At 39.9% G+C, this 20468-nt stretch overlaps 1 protein-coding gene across 5 annotated transcripts in view; it reads right to left on the reverse strand.

Moving 5' to 3' along the window:
• Window positions 1–20468, reverse strand: part of ror2 (receptor tyrosine kinase-like orphan receptor 2) — a 358843-nt gene that overhangs the window by 74159 nt on the left and 264216 nt on the right. For 4 of the 5 annotated variants that reach the window (XM_072586843.1, XM_072586839.1, XM_072586837.1 and 1 more), the window contains exon 2: window positions 11483–11560. The exons of the other annotated variant lie outside the window; for it this stretch is intronic. In XM_072586843.1, coding sequence (XP_072442944.1) covers window positions 11483–11560 — 78 coding nt within the window. The remainder of the gene's footprint in view (window positions 1–11482; window positions 11561–20468) is intronic. 5 annotated transcript variants of the gene reach the window in all.

The following is a 20468-nucleotide window of genomic DNA, read 5'->3' on the forward strand; positions in this document are numbered from 1 at the left end:
AATGACCACTGGCCCAACGGTTTTTTGAAAACAGGCATTGTTGAATTTCAAAGAGATCAGGGGCTCAAGGCACTCATCAATTTGCTTTAAGGTTACAAGTTGATAATTTTAAAATGACACAATGCTGTACAATTTCAAAGTAAAAAAAAATATCTGCTCCATTACGTAGCCCACAAAACACATTGAATTGAGATCTTAATTCAAATAATGCAAAACAGTTACTTAAAAGGATTTTCTGAACCAGGATTTTAACAAACCAAAATTTTAAACATCAAACACTCTCAGCATGGCACAATTTACATTGAATCTTTCCTTTTTCAACCCAAGTATTAGTAGAACCTTAAGTTCAGTGTTTTCTCTTTTTTTTGCATCCTCTCAAGCAATTATAAGAAGAGAAAGCCCTCACAGAGGACCACATGGTGCCGCAATCCAAGCCACACTCTTCCCCCAGAACAATGACTCGCTGAGCCTCAAATTTCACCCCTAGGGGACTTTAACCCCCTTCTCACTTTACCCTCCTGGAACCGCACTTAAACACAGAGAACTCGAATCCCACTGAAACACAGAGAGCTTGAAGCTCACTTATACACAGAAAGCTTGAACCTCAAACACGGAGAGCTCGAAGTTCACTTAAACACAGAAAGCTCAACCTTCAGCACAGTGCTAAGGACTTGAACCTCAAATCAACACATCCAGTAGACTCAAACCCCAGGGGACTTGAACCTCAACCAAACCCCAGGGGACCTGAATCCCAGTACCACACAGTGGACTCGAATCTCAAATCACAGTTCCCAACCCCAATGCAGCACAGAGGACTCGAACCTGAAACAAACCCACCCCAGGGGACTCAAACCTCAATCACACAAACCCCAGGGGACTCTAATCCCAGTACTGTGCAGAGGACTCAAACCTGAACCAAATCCATCCCAGCAGTCTTGAACCCCAGTACCAACGCAGGGGACTCGAACTTCCACCAAACTCACCCCAGGGGACTTGAACCCCAGATGACTCGAATCTCAAATCACGCCCCCCCCCACCCACCCCTATGCAGCGCAGAGGACTTGAACCTCTGCTGCCAGTGCGCTTGCGAAACTGTGTCTCTCGACTGAACTAATTACCATTCAAGGAGTATGTAGAATAGAGAGCGATCGAGCAAGGGGACCACCTCTGGCACACAGGAAATGTCGAGTGGGACCAAAGTTTAAAATCTTACCTTGTGGGCCTGTCCGTCTCGAGACACCAATGTTCGGGACAGCCACTGACACCATCCGATTGTAACTATTTGTTTGGATCCTGCCAACTATGTCAATATTGTCAGCCCACTCCTCCCTCAGTTGAAGCAAAATACTCTGAGACACAGTGTATTTTACCTCCTTCATCTTTATTTCGGGCCCTGGAAGGAGGGAGACCGATCGCCCATGTGCACAGAGACATGAGTTCACAGTTTTCTCTGGAACAGCAGTTTCTCAATGAATTATATCATCATTTTACAGGGAGGAGCATCCTGATAAGGCAACATACATACATAGTGAGTGTAAACATTAAAGATTAAGCCATCTGCTATTACACAATGAATATGTAACTTCGCATAATGAATACTTCTCACCTCATTTTGTTAAATGGTTCTACATAATGACTGCTCTTCCACCTTGTTAACCCATTACCCTTGCCTGCAGCACCCCATTTTTAACTGGAAGTTGTTAGCTGTTATAAGTCATGCTCAGTTGAACCTCTTATTTCACAAATTTCATAACAATAAGCTAAATTAAGGGGCGGCATGGTGGCTCAGTGGTTAGCACTGCTGCCTCACAGCGCCAGAGACTTGGGTTCAATTTCCATCTCGGGCAACTGTCTGTGTGGAGTTTGCACATTTTCCCTGTGTCTGTGTGGGTTTCCTCCCACAGTCCAAAGATGTGCACATTAGGTGAATTGGCCATGCTAAATTGTAGTGTTAGGTGGATTAGTCAGTGGTAAATATAAGCGGGTGAATTTCTCTTCAGAGGGTCAGTGTGGACTTGTTGGGCCGAAGGGCCTGTGTCCGCACTGTCAGTAATCTAATCTTATTTGCCAATTTCAGAATTTTAAATTGATTTTCCATTGATCAACATAACTAACATCTCACTTCAATGATAAATTGGCATAACATATTCCAGTTTGGCTGGCCTAACCTTAACAAATTTGTCATCCATATTAACATGATTTTCAATAAGTTAGCCACATAATTGCAATATTCAAGAAACTAGTTTTAAATCTTGTTTAAAACTTAATATATAAACCTAATACTATTGTGATCATCAACAGAGAACTGGATAAATACAGGAGGGGAAAGTGCATCGTCATGCAGAAAAAGCAGAGAAGTTGGATTAAAGAGCTGGTTGGCAAAGGAATGCTGAATTAAATGGTTCTTCTTTCTGTTTATCATAGAATATACAGCACAGAAACAAGCCATTAAACTCAACTCGTCCATGCCAGTGTTTATGCTCTTCTCTGTCTTGTCTATCAGCTACAGATTAATCATAATGTTGGAGCAAATTTGTTCACTTTACCTCTAATTTCCACCCCTCTAAAACTTTCATATCCATCCATCTCTGTCAATTTTCCTTTCCTTTCCTTGATCTCTCCGTCTCTACTTCGGGGAGTAAACTGTCCACTGCCAGCCACTGCAAACCACTGACTCCCATAACTATCTTTACTACAGCTCTTCAAACCCCACGTCCTGCAAGGATTCCATCACATTCTCCTAGCTCTTTCACCTACATCATATCTGTTCAGGTGGGGGTGGCACGGTGGCTCAGTGGTTAGCACTGCGGCCTCACAGCACCAGGGTCCAGGATCAATTCCAGCCTTGGGCGACTGACTGTGTGGTGTTTGCACATTCTCCCCGTGTCTGTGTAGGCACCCCTCTGGGTGGTCCGGTTTCCTCCCACAATCCAAGGATGTGCAGGTCAGGTGAATTGGCCATGTTAAATTGCCCATAGTGTTAGGTGCGTTAGTCAGAGTGAGATGGGTCTGGGTGGGTTACTCTTCGGAGGGTCGGTGTGGACTGGTTGGGCCGAACGGCCTGTTTCCACACTGTATGGAATCTAATCTTTCAAAAAAAGCACTGCTGACATGGCTTTTTTCTTCCTTAACTGTGGTTTCCCAACCGCTTGATTGACAGTGCCCTCAACTATACCACTCATGCTTCCACCCTTGCCTCTTCTCATCACTCACAACCCTTGTCCTCACTTTTCATTCCACCAGCCTCCCCATTCATAGGATCATTCTCTGCCATTTCAGACAACTCCTGCAGTATGCCACCATCAAACATACCTTCCCCTCACTGTTTCTGTTTGCATGGATCGTTCACTCCAGGACACCGTAGTCCATTCTTCAACCGCTAACACCAACCACCTCCTCCCCTTCCCAAGGCACTGTCCCATTTAACCATAGAAGATGCAACACCTGCCCCTTCACCTCCTCCCTGCTCACCATCCACTGCACTCAAAATGACCCACTCCACACTGGACTAATTAAATGCAGACTGTGGACCACTTAGCAAAACACCTCTGGTCTGTACACAAGCATGACCCCGACATGTTGGTCATTTTACCACAATGTCCTGCTCGCATGCCCACTTGTCTGTCCTCGGCATAATTCAATGCTCCAGTAAATCACTGTGCAAACTGGAGGAATAACGTCTTATAGAGTCATAGAGATGTACAGCATGGAGACAGACCCTTTGGTCCAACCCGTCCATGCCGAACAGATATCACAATCCACCTGCCAGCACCCAGCTTATATCCCTCCAAATCCTTCCTATTCATCTACCCATCCAGATGCCTTTTAAATGTTGCAATTGTACCAGCCTGCACCACTTCCTCTGGCAGCTCATTCCATATCTGTACCACCCTCTGTGTGAAAAAGTTGGCCCTTAGGTCTCTTTTATATCTTTCCCCTCTCACCCTAAACCTATGCCCTCTAGTTCTGGACTCCCCGACCCCAGGGAAAAGATTTTGCCTACTTATCCTATCCATGCACTTAATAATTTTGTAAACCTCTATAAAGTCACCCCTCAGCCTCCGACACTCCAGGGAAAATAGCCCCAGCCTGTTCAGCCTCTCCCTGTAGCTCAAATCCTCCAACCCTGGCAACATCCTTGTAAATATTTTCTGAACCCTTTCAAGTTTCACAACATCTTTCCGATAGGAAGGAAACCAGAGTTGCATGCAATATTCCAACAGTGGCCTAACCAATGTCCTGCACAGCCGCAACATGACCTTCCAACTCCTGTACTCAATACTCTGACCAATAAAGGAAAGCATACCAAACGCCTTCTTCACTATCCTTTCTGCAACTCCACTTTCAAGGAGCGATAAACCGGCACTCCAAGGCCTCTTTGTTCACCAACACTCCTTAGGACCTTACCATTAAGTGTAAAAGTCCTGCTAAGATTTGCTTTCCCAAAGTGCAACACTTCGCATTTATCTGAATTAAACTCCATCTGTCACTTCTCAGCCCATTGGCCCATCTGGTCCAGATCCTGTTGTAATCTGAGGTGTCCACTACACCTCCAATTTTGGTGTTATCTGCAAACTTACTAACTGTACCTCTTACGCATCCAAATCATTTACGTAAATGACAAAAAGTGGAGGACCCAGCACCGATCCTTGTGATACTCCACTGGTCACAGGTCTCCAGTCTGAAAAACAACCCTCCATCACCACCCTCTGTCTTCTACCTTTGAGCCAGTTCTGTATCCAAATGGTGAGTTCTCCCTGTATTCCATGAGATCTAACCTTGCTAATCAGTCTCCCATGTGGAACCGTATCGAACACCTTACTGAAGTCCATATAGATCACATCTACTGCTCTGCCCTCATCAATCCTCTTTGTTACTTCTTCAAAAAACTCAATCAAGTTTGTGAGACATGATTTCCCATGCACAAAGCCATGTTGACTATCCCGAATCAGTCATTGCCTTTCCAAATACATGTACATCCTGTCCCTCAGGATTCCCTCCAACATGTTGCCCACCACCGAGGTCAGGCTCACTGATCTATAGTTCCCTGGCTTGTCCTTACTACCCTTCATAAACAGTGGCATCATGTTTGCCAACCTCCAGTCTTCCGGCACCTCACCTGTGACTATCGATGATACAAATATCTCAGTAAGAGGCCCAGCAATCACTTCTCTAGCTTCCCACAGAGTTCTCGGATACACCTGATCGGATCCTGGGGATTTATCCACCTTTATCCATTTCAAGACATCCAGCACTTCCTCCTCTGTAATCTGAACATTTTGCAAAATGTCACCATATATTTCCCTACACCTTCCATATCCTTTTCCACAGTAAATTCCGATACAAAATACTTATTTAGTATCTCCCCCATTTTCTGCAGCTCCACACAAAGGCCACCCTGTTCTCTCCCTACTTACCCTTTTGTCCTTTGTTTTCATACAGGGAGTATGACAGGTAAGGAAGATGAACTTACAGCCTGGATTAATACATATAACTACGATCTTGTAGCAATTAAAGAGACTGGGTTGAGAGCGCAACAATTGGCAGCTTACCAGTCTGATTTAGATTTAGACATTTCAGGTGAGACAGAGAAGGATGTAAAAGAGGTGGGGAAATTGTATTACTGATTAGGGAGAATATCACTGTTGTACTGAGAGAGGACACCTTAGAGGGCTCATCAAACGAGGCCATGTCGGTCGAGCTCAAGAATGGAAGGATGCAACCACTTTCATAGGGTTGATGGAATTACCCAAACACTGAGCAGGAGAGAGAGGAACAGATATGTGGACAGGTTATGGAAAAACGTAAAACAACATTATGGGGGGGGGGGGAGGGCAGGGTAGCTCAGTGGTTATAATTGTAGTCTCACAGTATCAACGACCTGGGTTGGATTGTATCCTCAACTGTCTGTGTTTTTTGATTAGATTAGATTCGATTTCCTACAATATGGAAACAGGCCCTTTGGCCCAATAAGTCTACACCAACCCTCCAAAGAGTAACCCACCCGACCTGACATTTACCCCTGACAAATGTGCCTAACACTATGGGCAATTTAGCATTGCTAATTCACCTAACCTGCACATCTTTTGGATTGTGGGAGGAAACCGGAGCACCCAGAGGAAACCCACGCAGACACACGGAGAAAGTGAAAACTCCACACAGACAGTTGCCCAAGGCAGGAATTGAACCTGGGTTAGCAGTGCTAGCCACTGAGCCCACTGGTGCCTGTGTGGGTTTTCTCTGAGTGCGCCAGAATCCTCTCTCAGAATAATGATGTGCAGGTTAGGTGGATTGGCCATGCCAAAATGCCTATAGTACACAGGGATATGCAGGCTAGGTAAAACAGCCCATGGGAGATGCAGGGTTACAAGGATAAGGTAGAGGTGTGGGTGGGATGTTCTTAGGAGGGTTAGTGTGGACTCAATGGGCCGAATGGCCCGCTTCCACACTGCAGGGATTATATGAACAGAGTTACTGTGGTGGGTGATTTTAACTTCCCCTATATTGACTGGGACTTCCTTAGTGCCAGGGGCTTGGACGGTGAGGTGGATTTGTTGGGTGCATCTCAAAGCCTTTCTTGAAGCAATAAGCAAATAGAGAAGAGACCATACTGAACAAAGAACAAAGAATAATACAGCACAGGAGCAGACCCTTTGTCACTCCAAGCCTGTGCCAACACATTTTGCCCTTTCATGCTAAAACTGTCTTCACTTACGGAATCTGTATCCCTCTATTCCCTTCCTATTCATGTGTTCGTCCAGATTCTTCTTGAATAATGTCTGCTTCCATCACCTCCTTTGGGAACGTGTTTCAAGCACTCACCATCTTTTTTGTGAAAACTTTGCCTTACACATCATTGTTAAACTTCACCCCTCGTACCTTGAACTTCTGTCCCCTAGTGGTTAACTCCTTCACGTTTTATCCACGCCATTCACAATTTTATAAACTTCTTATTAGGTCACCCCTCAACCTTCTGCATTCCAGTGAAAACAAACCCAGTTTATCCAATCTTTCTTCAAAGCTAAAATTCCCCATACTAGGCAATATCCTGATAAACCTATTTTGTAGCCTCTCCAAACCATCCCCATCCTTCTGGTAGTGTGGTGACCAAAATTGTACTGGACCTGATATTGGGAGAATGAGACTGGCCAGGTGATCAATGGGAGAGTATTTTGAGAATAGTTATCGTATTCCATAATCACTGAAAAGTGATTATGGATCAGGAAAAGAGTAGATATCAGATGGAAGTGCTAAGTTGGATAATGTAAACCACAACCATATTAAGCAGGAACTGAGGAATGGTTGTTTGAGGATAAATTCACATCTTTCATATGGGAATCTTCGAAGGGCCAGTAGATCAGAGTTCAGGAACAGCGTGTTTGGGTAAAAATGAAAGATAAGGATGGAAAGAGAAATTGTGATCTTAGTGACAAAGAAAAGGGAGGCAGATGTAAGATTTATGAAACTGAAGACAGATACAGCCCTTGAAAAATATAAAGATAGCAGGAACAACTTAACCAAGACGTTAGAGCAGTAAAAGGCATCATAAAATATCCTTTGCACACAGGATTAAGAAATATCCCAAGGCATTTTATGTACATTTAAAGAGCAAGAGGGTAACAACTGAAAGGGTAGATGCACTCAAAGACAAAGGAGGGAATTTTGTATGAAGCTGGAGGAAGTGGGCAAGGTCCATCAGGAATACTTTCTAAGTTGGTACGCAGAAATCAGACGGACATCGTGGATGGTGAGTCTGGACAGGGATATTTCAATATTTTAGGGCATGTCAATATAAAAAAGGACATGATGTTTCAAAACATAGGTGTTTTGAAAAGCATGAACTTAGATAAGTCCCCAGGACATGATGGGATCTAGCCCAGAAAATTAAGGAAATTGAGGCAGGAAATTGTTGGAGCCTTGTACAAAGTCTTTGTAACCTTTTTTTGCCATAGTAGAGATCCTACAGGACTGGAAAACAGCCAATGTTGCTCCTTTGTTAAAGGACAAGGATAATTCAGGAAATTATAGACCAGTGAGTCAGTGGTAGGGAAATTATTGGAGAATATTATTAGCAGCAGGATGTACTTACATATGAAAAAATATGTACTTATTAGTGACAGGCATTGTTGCTTTGTGCAATCGAGGAAGGACATGTCTCAAAAGCTCTGAATTTTTTGAGGAAGGGACAGAGATGATTGATGTGAGCAGGGCAGTGGAAGTTGTTTGTCGACATGGACTTTAGGAAGACCTTGACAAGATTCCTCACAGCAGACTGATACAGCAGGTGAAGTCATATGGGATCCTGGTGAGCTTGCAAGATGGATACAAAATTGGCTTTGTTAATGAAGACAAAATAATGGTGGAAGAGTTTTTTCTCACAGTAGATCTATAATCAGTGGTGTTCCACAAGAATCAATGCAGGGACTCATGTTGCTTTCAATAAACATAAATCATTTGGAGGAGAATATAGGTGGCTGGTTAGTAAGTTTGCAGTTGGTACAAAGGTTGGGGAAGCTGCAAATAGACAGGAGAATTATGAAAGAATACAACAGTATATTGATAGTCTAGTGACTTGGGCAGAGAAATAGCAGGTGAAATTTAATCCAGACAAATGTGAGGTAATGCATTTTGGCAGGAGCGAAGTATACAGTGAATGGCAGAACCATTTGAAGCATTAATGTATAGACGGATCTAGGCAAACAGATCCACAGTTCCGTGAAAGTGACAATATGAGTGAATAAGGTGGCCAAGATGCTTGACTTCAATGGTCAGGCCATAGAGTATAAAAATTGGCAACTCATGTTATAGTTTTATATAACTTAAGTTAGGCCACATTTGGAATATTGTGTACAATTCTGGGCTTAACACTACCAGAAGGATGTGGAGGCTTTGGAGAAGGTACAGAAAATGTTTGTCAGGATGTTGCCTGATTTGGAAGGTATTAGCTATGAAAGAAGATTGGACAAATTTAGGTTTGCTTTTACTTGAATGCTGTCGACCAAGGTCATAGCCTGATAGAAGTTTACAAAATTATGAGAGGCATGGTTTGAATGAATAGTCAAAGTCTTTTCCCCAAGGGTGAAATGACACATTGTGGGAATATACGATTAAGGTAAAAGGGGGGAAAGTTTAAAGAAGGTGTGAGAAGCAAGTTTTCCACACAAAGGGTGGTAAGTGCCTGGAATGTACTGCCAGAGGAGATCGTAGAAGCAGACATAATAGAAACATTTAGGAGGCATCATGACAGATATATGAATAAGGAGGGTGTGAGCAGTATGAATTGCATAGAAGTGGAAGGTTTTTAGTTTAGAAAGACTTAATGGGTTGGCACAGGCTTGGTGGGCCAAAGGGCCTGTTCTTGTGCTATACTATTCTTTGTTCATTATGGAACTACTCAACCTTGTCTTATCAAGAGAAAAAGGCTATTCAATGAATAGTTCTGGTGTCATTCTCAGTTACATTTTCATATTACAAACTTCACGCGTTAACGAGCTTGACATCTTCATTGCTGAGGCTTTGCTTGATCATAAATTAATAATTATGTTATTACAGAAACCTGTTGATAGATATTTTAAAATAAGTCTAATGTAGAGAAAACATACAATTGGTCACAACAAGAAACAGGCAAGACAATTAAACTTACATTGTGAGCCTGGAATAATGGAATGAGAGAAAGAAAGTACACTCTCCTTATCAGAGTCATAAGAATGCAAGTTTTCCTTTTCACTGATCAGTACATTTGAGTAAGAAGAAGAAAATACTGGTTAAATGGATTGAAGAATAAATTAATATTGAACTAAGGCAAATATAATTCAGTATTAAATTTGAAGTCCTATTCTTATTTTATAATCTTCAATATAAAATGATGTTTTATAATTGATTTAGGGTCACAAACACGTTTATTGTAAAAGACTAAATTGATATATTGCCATGAACAAAGAAGGGCTCATGCCCGAAACGTTGATTCTCCTGCTCCTTGGATGCTGCCTGACCTGCTGCGCTTTTCCAGCAACACATTTTCAGCATATTGCCATGAACAACAACAGGAGAGAAACGTTTATTCATATGTCAGAAATCATATGTCAGAACAGCTACTACGGCATGACAGAAAGACTAGGAGTTCAAGGTTTGGTAGAAGATTTGTAGCTCAGGTGCTCGTTGTTGTGGTTCTGTTCGCCGAGGTGGGCATTTGTCTTGCAAACGTTTCGTCCCCTGTCTAGGTGACATCCTCAGTGCTTGGGAGCCTCCTGTGAAGCGCTTCTGTGCTGTTTCCTCCGGCATTTATAGTGGCTGGCATTCATGCAGGAACCGGAGTTGTTCGTATGTGGTGCTTAGGCGGTTGGCATAGGATTCCCATTTCCTAGCTTGTCTTAGCGTCTCCCGCCCGTAGGTGTTCAAGGTTTGGTAGAAGATTTGTAGCTCGGGTGCTTGTTGTTGTGGTTCTGTTCGCCGAGCTGGGAATTTGCCTTGCAAACGTTTCGTCCCCTATCTAGGTGACATCCTCAGTGCTTGGGAGCCTCCTGTGAAACGTTTCTGTGCTGTTTCCTCCAGCATTTATAGTGGCCCACAGGGGACGAAACGTTTGCAAGACAAATTCCCAGCTCGGCGAACAGAACCACAACAGAAAGACTAGGAGGATGACATTGTTTGAATGACCTGAATCAACCTCTCAGCCAAGAGCCGATGGCAAGGGTAGATTAACTGACATTTGTGATCAAGAGACTGAGTGGAAAAACACTCAAAAACTGGAGAACAGGGAAGAAAGCAGTTGTGGTGAGCTAGAGACTGATTTACATGGCTTGACAGAACAGGCCAGAATTGGATATTTTCTAATCAACCTGTTCAGCAATGGTGTGATACACCACTGGAGCAAGTGGGCCTCTTGTTTCAAAGGAACTCCACCACTATGACACAAGAGCTTTGCCAGCATGCTAAGACATCAGAGGGTGTACAAATCCTACAGAATAAACAATTAAAAATGCATATTTTTAAAGCTGATGAAATGTTCAATGACCGAACTGTGTAATCGTTTCTGACTGTATGACAAGTTGACAACTTCACATATCAAATAAAGTAATTGGAAATCATTATTAAAACGTTGAAACAAAACATGTGACAAGAGGATGCCAAATGGTCCAGAAAGGACAGTAATTCAAAATCAAAGTAATTGATTTAAAAACATTTCAGGATTTCTAGAGGACATGGAAAATGCTATCTAGTTGCATGTTGTGTCATCCCTTGACCTTTTAAACAAAAGCTGATGAAGCCATATGAATTACTTATATTTATTTGTAAAAAATATTGTACAATAAACCAATAGTTTGTGTGCAAAACCTGTGAGGTTAAACAGATTTCTCAGTTTCCTCCTCTTAAATTTAAGTATGCACTGCATGAACAATCTGAACTTCTACCACTCCACTGCATAGGAAACTAGCTAAATACCAATTTACTACTTTTGTAAGAGGCAAAAAATAGCACTAACCTTTAGCTGTAGGCAAAGGACTGTGCTGGTCTCCTCCAGGTTCAATGGAGCCAAGTGGATCAGACTGTTGAGCTACATCTAGAAGTAAAATTATTCATCATAAAAATAATCTATAATAATTCTGCTATAAAGATCAAAGTTCTGTTGTTCTTCCCAGTGTTCAGTAAAATTTGTGAATATTGTCAATGGGTACATCACATTCAATCCTGTTAATCCTAGTTTAAAGAAATAATTTGTTGGTAGTGAGAGAGAAGACAATTTGGTTCAAATGTGATGACTCATCCAGATTGCCAATATTCACGGTCAGGGTACAGTAAAATCCTGTCAAGGAGTGTAAATAAGGCACATTGTAATTTGAATGTACAAACACACAAGAAAAAACACAATGATGACATTTCTTTTCTTCTGTGATTGTGGTTAAAAAAATGATTGAACATGCAACATAAAAATGACAGATAAGTGAGGACAAAGATGTATAGGAATTTGCAGTCTCATGCATGTAATTTTTCCATTTATTTTCAAAGTTTAACAATAACTATGGCAGTCCACCTTTCAAATCACCATAGTGGATAAAATGCCAACATCTGAACTTTCTCAAAATTAATTTTAATTGAAAAATACTCAAACAGTATTTGTTTCTTTGTTCAATATGCCTTGTCTCCAATATGTTTACATTTCCTCCTGATCTTTACAACCACAGCTGTAATTTATCAGGAATACTGAAATGTTTATGAATAGAACTGTAAACTGTCATGTTGCTATTGCATAAAATTTATTGTGTCAGAATCATTAAATGCAAGGCATATAATTTACGTGTACCACCCACTCCTTTTTTCTACCATATCTGTACTCATGGAAATTCAAACCCAGGCCCTTTATTTCAAGGAATTTTAAAAAAAATTATCAATTCTATTTCAATCTTATTCCTATGACATTATTTCATTGGAGAAATCAATGTCTGCAAGCATTAACAGTTGTATCAATTCAACTTAATTAATTCAAAAATAATTACTGAGCTATCCTTCTACAGTGCTAGTCATCCTTTGCTCCTCATCAACAGTCATTCTTAATACAAGAACCTTGACAGCTGGTATTGACAAAACCTTTTTTATTACACTGAATACTGCAGCAGAGCTATTGAGCTGCAACTCTGCATTCGGTTGCCTCCTTTGATGCCACGAATGCTGTATTACATAAAATCCAAGATGAGTGAATACTTCCCTCAATTTAACATCAGCAGGCTCCATCCTATTCTTCACCAAACAAAAATGTTCTGCCAATTCCAGCTGCATCCCAGACTCAATAATTCTTGATGTTTGCAAAATCTGTACTTATCAAGTCTGAGGTAAGCTTAAAAACTAATCAATGACCAGGATGTCTTCTTGTAACTCTGGGGGCATAATACATTTTTGACTTTCTTTACCTGGAGAGATGATAGCCTAATGGTATTATTGCTAGACAAATAATCCAGAGACCCTGGTGATATTCCGGGAGCCTGTGTTTGAATTCTGATGGAATTTGAATTAATAAATATCTGGAATTGGAAATCTAATGATGACCACAAAAACATTGTTGATTGTCAAGAAAAAACCATGTTTTTCACCTATGTCCCATACAGTAGGAAACTGTCATAGTTGCCTGGTCTTAAACATGACTCCAGGCCCACAGCTGTGTGGTTGACTCGAGAGATAGGTAATAAATGCTGGCGTGGCCAGTGAAATCCATATCCTGTGAATGAATAAAATTAATACCCTGCTCCATGTACCTCCTCTGACAAAAAACACCAAAGAAACCATAACATTGCAAACCTATCCCTCATAACAGATCTCCCCTGCTAACTTTAAAAATGCTGATTCTAACGTCCAAACAATCATCTGTTAGGTGTTCACAGAATAGCAGTCTGACATGTATGATGTTCTGAGGAAGGGCAATTGGGCCTGAAAGACTGAAACTGATCTCTCTTCACAAATGTTGGCAGACCTGTTGAGCTTTTCCAGCAATGTCTGTTTTTGTTTCTGATTTACAGCATCCGCAAATCTTTTGGTTTTATGTCTGATGTCTTCATTGAATTGACTGTAGAATTGCTGCCTGCACTATATAAGCCTTATGGCTGAATTATTAGGACTTATATTGGAGGAATGTACCATATTCAATTAATTCTATTAGTCCACAGATTACCACATAAAAGTTTTGAGTGTTTGGTTCCTAATGTGGGTCAAAAAGCGCAGCGCTGGAAAAGCACAGCTGGTCAGGCAGCATCCAAGGCATGTTGATTGTTTCAATCATAAGCTCTTCATCAGGAATGTGGTAGGGTTGCCCAAGGGGGCTGAAAGATAAATGGGAGGGGGTGGGGCTGAGGGGAGATTTATCTCTCTCCCTGAGCCCCACCCCTGTCCCACTTATCTCTCTCCGTCCAGTCCCATTTATCTTTCAGCCCCCTTGTGCCACCCCACTACATTCTTGATGAAGAGCTTATGCTCAAAATGTTGATTCTTCTGCTCCCCAGATGCTGCCTGACAAGCTGTGCTTTTTCAGCACCACACCTTTGACTCTGATTTTCAGCATCTGCAGTCCTCGCTTTCTCCTGGTTCCTAATGTGACCAATTGTTTGCTTTCTCTAAACTAAAAATAAAAATGATTCATCAATCAATTTTCTTTAATGAACAAAAATATTGATTTATTATTAAAACAATATGTTTAATGAAATTGGTTACCACACTTAGTTTGTAATGTGAAAAATTGAATACTTAATCCTCTAAATAACCCTTAAAACACAACCATGGCAGGTAATGGGTAAATAGATTTATTTCTGCAGAGAATCAATATGAATGTTGTGGGGATTGAAACACTTTTACATAACGTCTTTGTTATTGAAGAGAAAAAGGATAAGGTCTGAAGCATTTGGGTGACCTTGTTGATCTAGGTTGATCTGGAATCTGGCATACATAGATGAATGTCAAAAAATATAAGCAGATGTCCTGGAGATATATGTCCCAAGATGTAGCTTACCCAAGAAACACAATATCAAAAAGTATTTAAAGCTGAAAATCGGGTTTTTCTTTGCATTTGCAAAAAGGACATTTCCAGAAACAGGAGAGCTGATGAGTTGGGCGGACTTTTCTTAACAGATTTCTATCCCAAGTGAAAATCCAAAACTATCTGCAAGTCTACAAAACTCTGTTCAAACAGAACAGTCTTAAAACTCAGTCCTGAAACAGTGTTTTCACCAAAGTGAGTTCAAGCAACTAATATTAGCAATTATCCAGAACAATGTAGGTTTCTAAGAAATAGGAGAATGTGAAGACTGCAGATGCTGGACAGTCAAGAGTCAAAACGTGTGGCACTGGAAAAGCACAGCAGCTTAGGCAGCATCTGAGGAGCAGGAGAGTCAATGTTTCGGGCATAAGCCCTTCATCAGGAAACACTGACTCTTCTGCTCCTTGGACACTGCCTGACCTGCTGTGCTTTTCAAGCACCATACTTTTTGACTCTCGGTTTCCTTTCTAGGAAGAAAGTTGTATGTCCTTTTGTTGACCTCTCCAAAAATCATAATCCAGGTACCTCCACAATGCTTTAAGTTCAAGTGCTCAAAAATTAAATATGAAGACATCATACGGATCAATTGACTTTGCAGACCAGGAAAGCCATTGATATGAGCGTGTTTCAGTCTAAACACTTCCTGCAATCTCCTTTCTCTCTCTGTTTCCTAATATGTACTTTCTGCTCTTTAACTTGACATGTGTTCATGTTCAAAAAGGTATTTAACATAATAAAATGTGCGAAAGCACAGCAGCATTATAAAACAAAGTATCTGCTCAACCCATAGAGGAGATATTAGATTATGATGATGAAAGTGGAGATCAAAAAGCCATGCATTAAGGACTCTCTTACAGCAAGAAAGTGAGGTAGAACATTAGAAAGCTATTCCAGAACCTAGAGCCCAGGCTACCAAAAACACAATGACATAACAATGGAGCATTTAAAAATTGGGAAATTTGAAAGTGGCCAGAATTAGTGGAATGCAGATACTTTTAAAGACTGTTGGGCTGGAGGAGGTCACAGAAAAATGGAGGGGTGAAACAATGGAGGAATTAAAAATGAGAATGAGAGTTTTAAAATCAAGACTCTAATCTACTGTACATTCGTCACCCTCAAATATAATATGTTTAAATAAATGTCAGTCAATCTGGTGTAGGTTCCTGGAGCAAATTCTCTTTCTAGGACATATTGATCATTCAATTGCACTTTACAACATATTATTTAGTTATTTTGCTCACTTGCTACAGCGATGATTTGTAGCACAGAATTTCATACTCTAGTAAACATGTTGCAACGTCTGTGAAGAATTAGAACTAATTAACAGGAACCATTTGTGTAAGTGTTCCAGGTCTTACACATTTATAGTTGCACCAAGAGTCAGGTTTTTTGTGCAACATACACCGGTCAAAGCAAGTCTACAGCCAGGTAGCATGGCAAACTAGAATTAAACAAAGGATCATTCTGAGCTAAAGGTATGATCATTTTAAACATCTGGGAATCAAAACCAGAGTACATAAACCACTCAGACCATCATCGTGCGAAGAATCTATTTCTAATAATTTCAATTTTGTGTTGCCTTTAAATAACAGAGTCAAATGTAGGATCATGATTATCCCATTAGGCTACTTAAGAGGCATCTAAGTAGAGCGTGTCAGACGTATAAACTTCATTTACTCACATTAGATCCATTTGCCTTGTATCATCACTGCACCAAAATCTATTGATCTCATACTTAAAAGTTTCAGAAAACAGCATGTCATAACATTTTGTGGATGGAAGTTTGAAATTATCACCAGACTTTGTGTGAAAACAAATGTCCTGATTTCACTCCAACAGAAACAAGTCGACTATAATTTAGCCCTCCATAATTTGAAGACTCATTCTCAGCCATGGCATATAAATGCAATATTGTATGTGCTCCAACATCAACCGTAACTGCTTTGCAGTTGGGTATCACCCTCTTTTCCCGACTGGGTGCAAAGGGTGCATTGATTTACAGTTACATGGAAAAACTGTGACTGAATCTTAATGACAAGATTATCTAGTCTTAAAGAGATGCAGTATATTGCATGATACCAATGTAATTTGTATCTGATTACTAAGTTACATATTGTAATCAAGACAAAGAGATACAAAGTGCTGTAGGTCCTGGAGATCTGAAATAATAACCACTGGAAAAACTCTATAGGATGACAGCTTCTGTGAAAAGAGCAACAGAGTGAATGTTTTACTCCAATATGATTTGTCTGTGAACTTCAGGTATCAGTACTGAATTCAAGAACTTCAATGCTTGAACACTGGATTGCATTTTGGTTACACCTCTTCCCATTCCATATCTGCTGTATTTTTTTGCATGGATTTGCACTCAGCAAAGCTGACCCATTTACTACTGTTCATGATCTGTGTCTCCCCCTTCTAGCACTAACACTTGTTTGATCTTTTACTCTGGCCACTCTCTCATCTGTTCCCCCTCTCCTTTGCTTACAGCATAAAAATCATAATTTTGCAGCCTTCTTTGGCTCCACAGAATGGATATTGTCGCAGATTTTCTGTTCACAGATGCTGCCAGACCTGCTGAGTTTCTCCAGTACTTTCCATCTTCATTTTACAATGGAGTTAGTTACCTTTCAGTTAGACAATTTGATTCCAGGACAGTACCTGGAACTCCTTCAACTGTGTTTTTTCAAACTGCTCTTTACATAGCCTGTCCAACTGGTTTAACTTGACAGAGATTGCAGTGCAGTCAAAATGTGTTGTTTATTGCTCAATGTTTGATCCCGTGGAATTGAAAGATCATATTCCAACAAAACTGCGGGCTTGTAATTAGTTTCTGCTCTTTGTTACCTATATTTTCAGCCTCTTAAGTTAGTGAACCTTCTAATGATATAAAAATATTTTGGTGTCCATAAAAAAGTTGAGTATTTCCAGAACTGGGGAGCAAAAATAAAAGTGCCAAATTGTTTTTGATTTAATGTAAAATTGACCAAAAAGTGAAGTTGTATTTGTCAAAGTGACTGTTGAATCACTCCAATGAAAATATACTGTGTAACTAAAATAAATAATATTACATTTATGTGGGATGCATGACAGAGATGATGGACTCACCAGGAAATAGCAAAATCCAAAAATTCAGTTAAGCTGACTAACCAGACAGCAGTCTATAAACACATCAGTTTAAAAATAATGTCAAGCTTATTGGCTTGTTTCTCATGAAAACATTCTACTTCAAAATTTGTACACTGTCTGGAGCAAATATTGAGTTTAATACCTTTAATGTTAAAAAATAAAGTGGAACTCTAATGCTGCATTTAATTGACCATTTTTACACGTGGATTGGTATGGATCTGTACCAATATTGGTGGAACAATGCAAAAGGCAACAGCTTAAAGACTTAAAGAGGCTCTTACAATTTCTTCATAGTTCTTGACATAGTTTCTAAAGAATGCCTTCTGAAGCCAGATGAGGAGGATGTGAAAATTTAGTGTGTTAATACTGCTGTTTATTCTTGTGTTCAGTACAGTGCAACCTACTATACGTTTACTTCGTGGAAATGTATACCACTCTTTCAACCTTTTCCTCCCTTGAGGTCATCATTATATGTTGGATTATAATTCAACAGACACTAACTTAATTCTAATACATCATGACCAAGTCCACCTTGGACCATGGTGAGGCTTGTTTAGTAGGGTATGAGTATAAATAAGCTCCATTTACATTTTCTGCCACAATTTCAACGTACAGGAAATAAAATTGGGAATGCTGCCGATTTCTATCCCATCCCCGATAGACTGGGTGTCAAAATCAAGAATCTTCATAGCTCCAACCACTATAGCTTTTATAATATTAACTGATGCAAAGCAGAAGCCTTGGTTGATTACAAATAAGGCACAGTACAAAGCAACAGAAAAGGAAATTCTGATTTGGAGATGCTGGTGTTTGACTGGGGTGTACGAAGTTAAAAATCACACAACACCAGGTTATTGTTCAACAGGTTTATTTGGACGCATTAGCTTTCGGAACACTGCTCATTCATCAGGTGGCAGCGGAGTATAAGACCATAAAACACAGAATTTATAGCAAAAGTTTACGTGTAATGCAACTGATATATATTGAAAAAGACCTGGACTGTTTGTTAAGTCTCTCATTTTTTTAGAATGACCATGTTGGTTTCAGTTCTTTCATATGTAAATCCCAGAACTTTTTTTAAAGTTACATTCTCAAATGAACTTTAATAATAGGTGCTATGTCAGCTCAGATAATGTATTGAAGGTGTAAGGTTAAAGTCTGTCTGTCTGTGTACCAATGTTCAGACTGATTCTATTTCTAAAAAGGGATTTACAGAATCTTACATGGATTCATGCAGTTTTTGAGCAAAATACAATATAATTCTGCAAGTACAAATTCACCCCACAAATTTATACATGTGTGTGTGTGTGAGAGAGAGAGAGAGAGAGAGAGAGAGAGAGAGAGAGAGAGACAGAAACAGAAAGTGTATGTGTAGTGTAGTGGGGTCACCTGTAGGGTGACATGAACCGAAGGTCCCAGTTGAGGACATCCCACGGCTACCAAAAGGAGCTATAATTGTGAAAGGCATTTAAATTATAGAGGATGCGCAGATTTCAGTGAACGAAAATTATTTGGTAAATTAGACCTTAAATATTTTGGTTAACTAACATTTGAAGGTTAATTCCTAACCATAAGAAAAATATGGGCATGCATAACCATGTAAAGAATAGAGCAAAAATTATGGGTGACTTTAATCTTCATGTTGATTAAGTTAATCAAATTGGAAAGGGTAGCTATGATAATGAATTTATGAAGTGCATTAGGGATAGTTTCCTACAGCAATACAGAGCCAAGGAGCAAACTATCTTGGATGTGGTAATGGGAAAATGACCTTTGTTATGATACTATGGTTTTAAGTGGTGTATTTGTCCTTTTCTTTGAAGAGAGGTTTTAAGACAGGGGACTAGAGTTGTCTCTATGAATCCAATGAAGTAAACAGCTTGTGAGGCCTTGAGGCTTTTGTTTTCAAGTTGGACAATAGAAGTAGCCTTAATGGGTGGGGGTCAAGCTTCGACAAAGCCAGGATTTTTAGTTTTTCAGTATGATCTACTCGGGTCTTGATGGAAGCTAGATTTGGAAGCTGTAGTACATCTCTCTCAGCTACTCTTTCAGCATTTTCTCTTGATTTTTTTTCCCTCCTGGACTGCAGAATTGCATGTGAGATAATCTACTTTGCTGAATTTGCCTTTGCTGGTGTGTGTTTATGGGATGTTGCTATATTGGAACAGTTACTGTTCTGAAGTTAAATAATATACAATTCTGTTAAATGTTTCCCATATGTTCTTTTAATTTCTTCTTTCATTTGTTGAATTTTAACCATAGCTTCTGAATAAGGTGTCTTTGGCTTCAAATCTGGTAGTTGGCCAAATCGAATTGCATCTGGAACATAATACCTGGCACTTGCCTTCAAAATAAGAGAAAGTTTGGTCTAAGATAACTTTTTAATACATTTTGAGGAGTTTTGGTCTGGTCCATAACATCTTGAGTAACAGATCCCCTCAAAGGAATGATCAGAACATGACAGAATTTAATAATCAGTTTAAGAGTGAGTAACGAGTCAGAAATAAAGGGAATTACAATGAAATGAGGATAGTTAGCTAAAGTGAACTGGGTAGATGTATAAGCAAGAATAACAGTAGCAGACAATTAAGAAGATAATTCATGACTGTCAGCAAAAATATATCCCAGAATGGAGGAAAGATTCTGAGAAAGGGATTAACCAAACCATGGCTATCTAAGGTAGGTCTATATCCATGATAGCCCTGAAATCTGAATCCAGCAAGAGTACTAAAATGATAATAAAGATGGAAAATAAATTATGAGGGCTAACTAATAAGGAATATAAAAATGACAATGAAAACTTCTTTTAATGTATAAAAAG

The sequence above is a fragment of the Chiloscyllium punctatum genome, chromosome 2, assembly GCF_047496795.1.
Source record: "Chiloscyllium punctatum isolate Juve2018m chromosome 2, sChiPun1.3, whole genome shotgun sequence".
Taxonomy (NCBI): domain Eukaryota; kingdom Metazoa; phylum Chordata; class Chondrichthyes; order Orectolobiformes; family Hemiscylliidae; genus Chiloscyllium; species Chiloscyllium punctatum.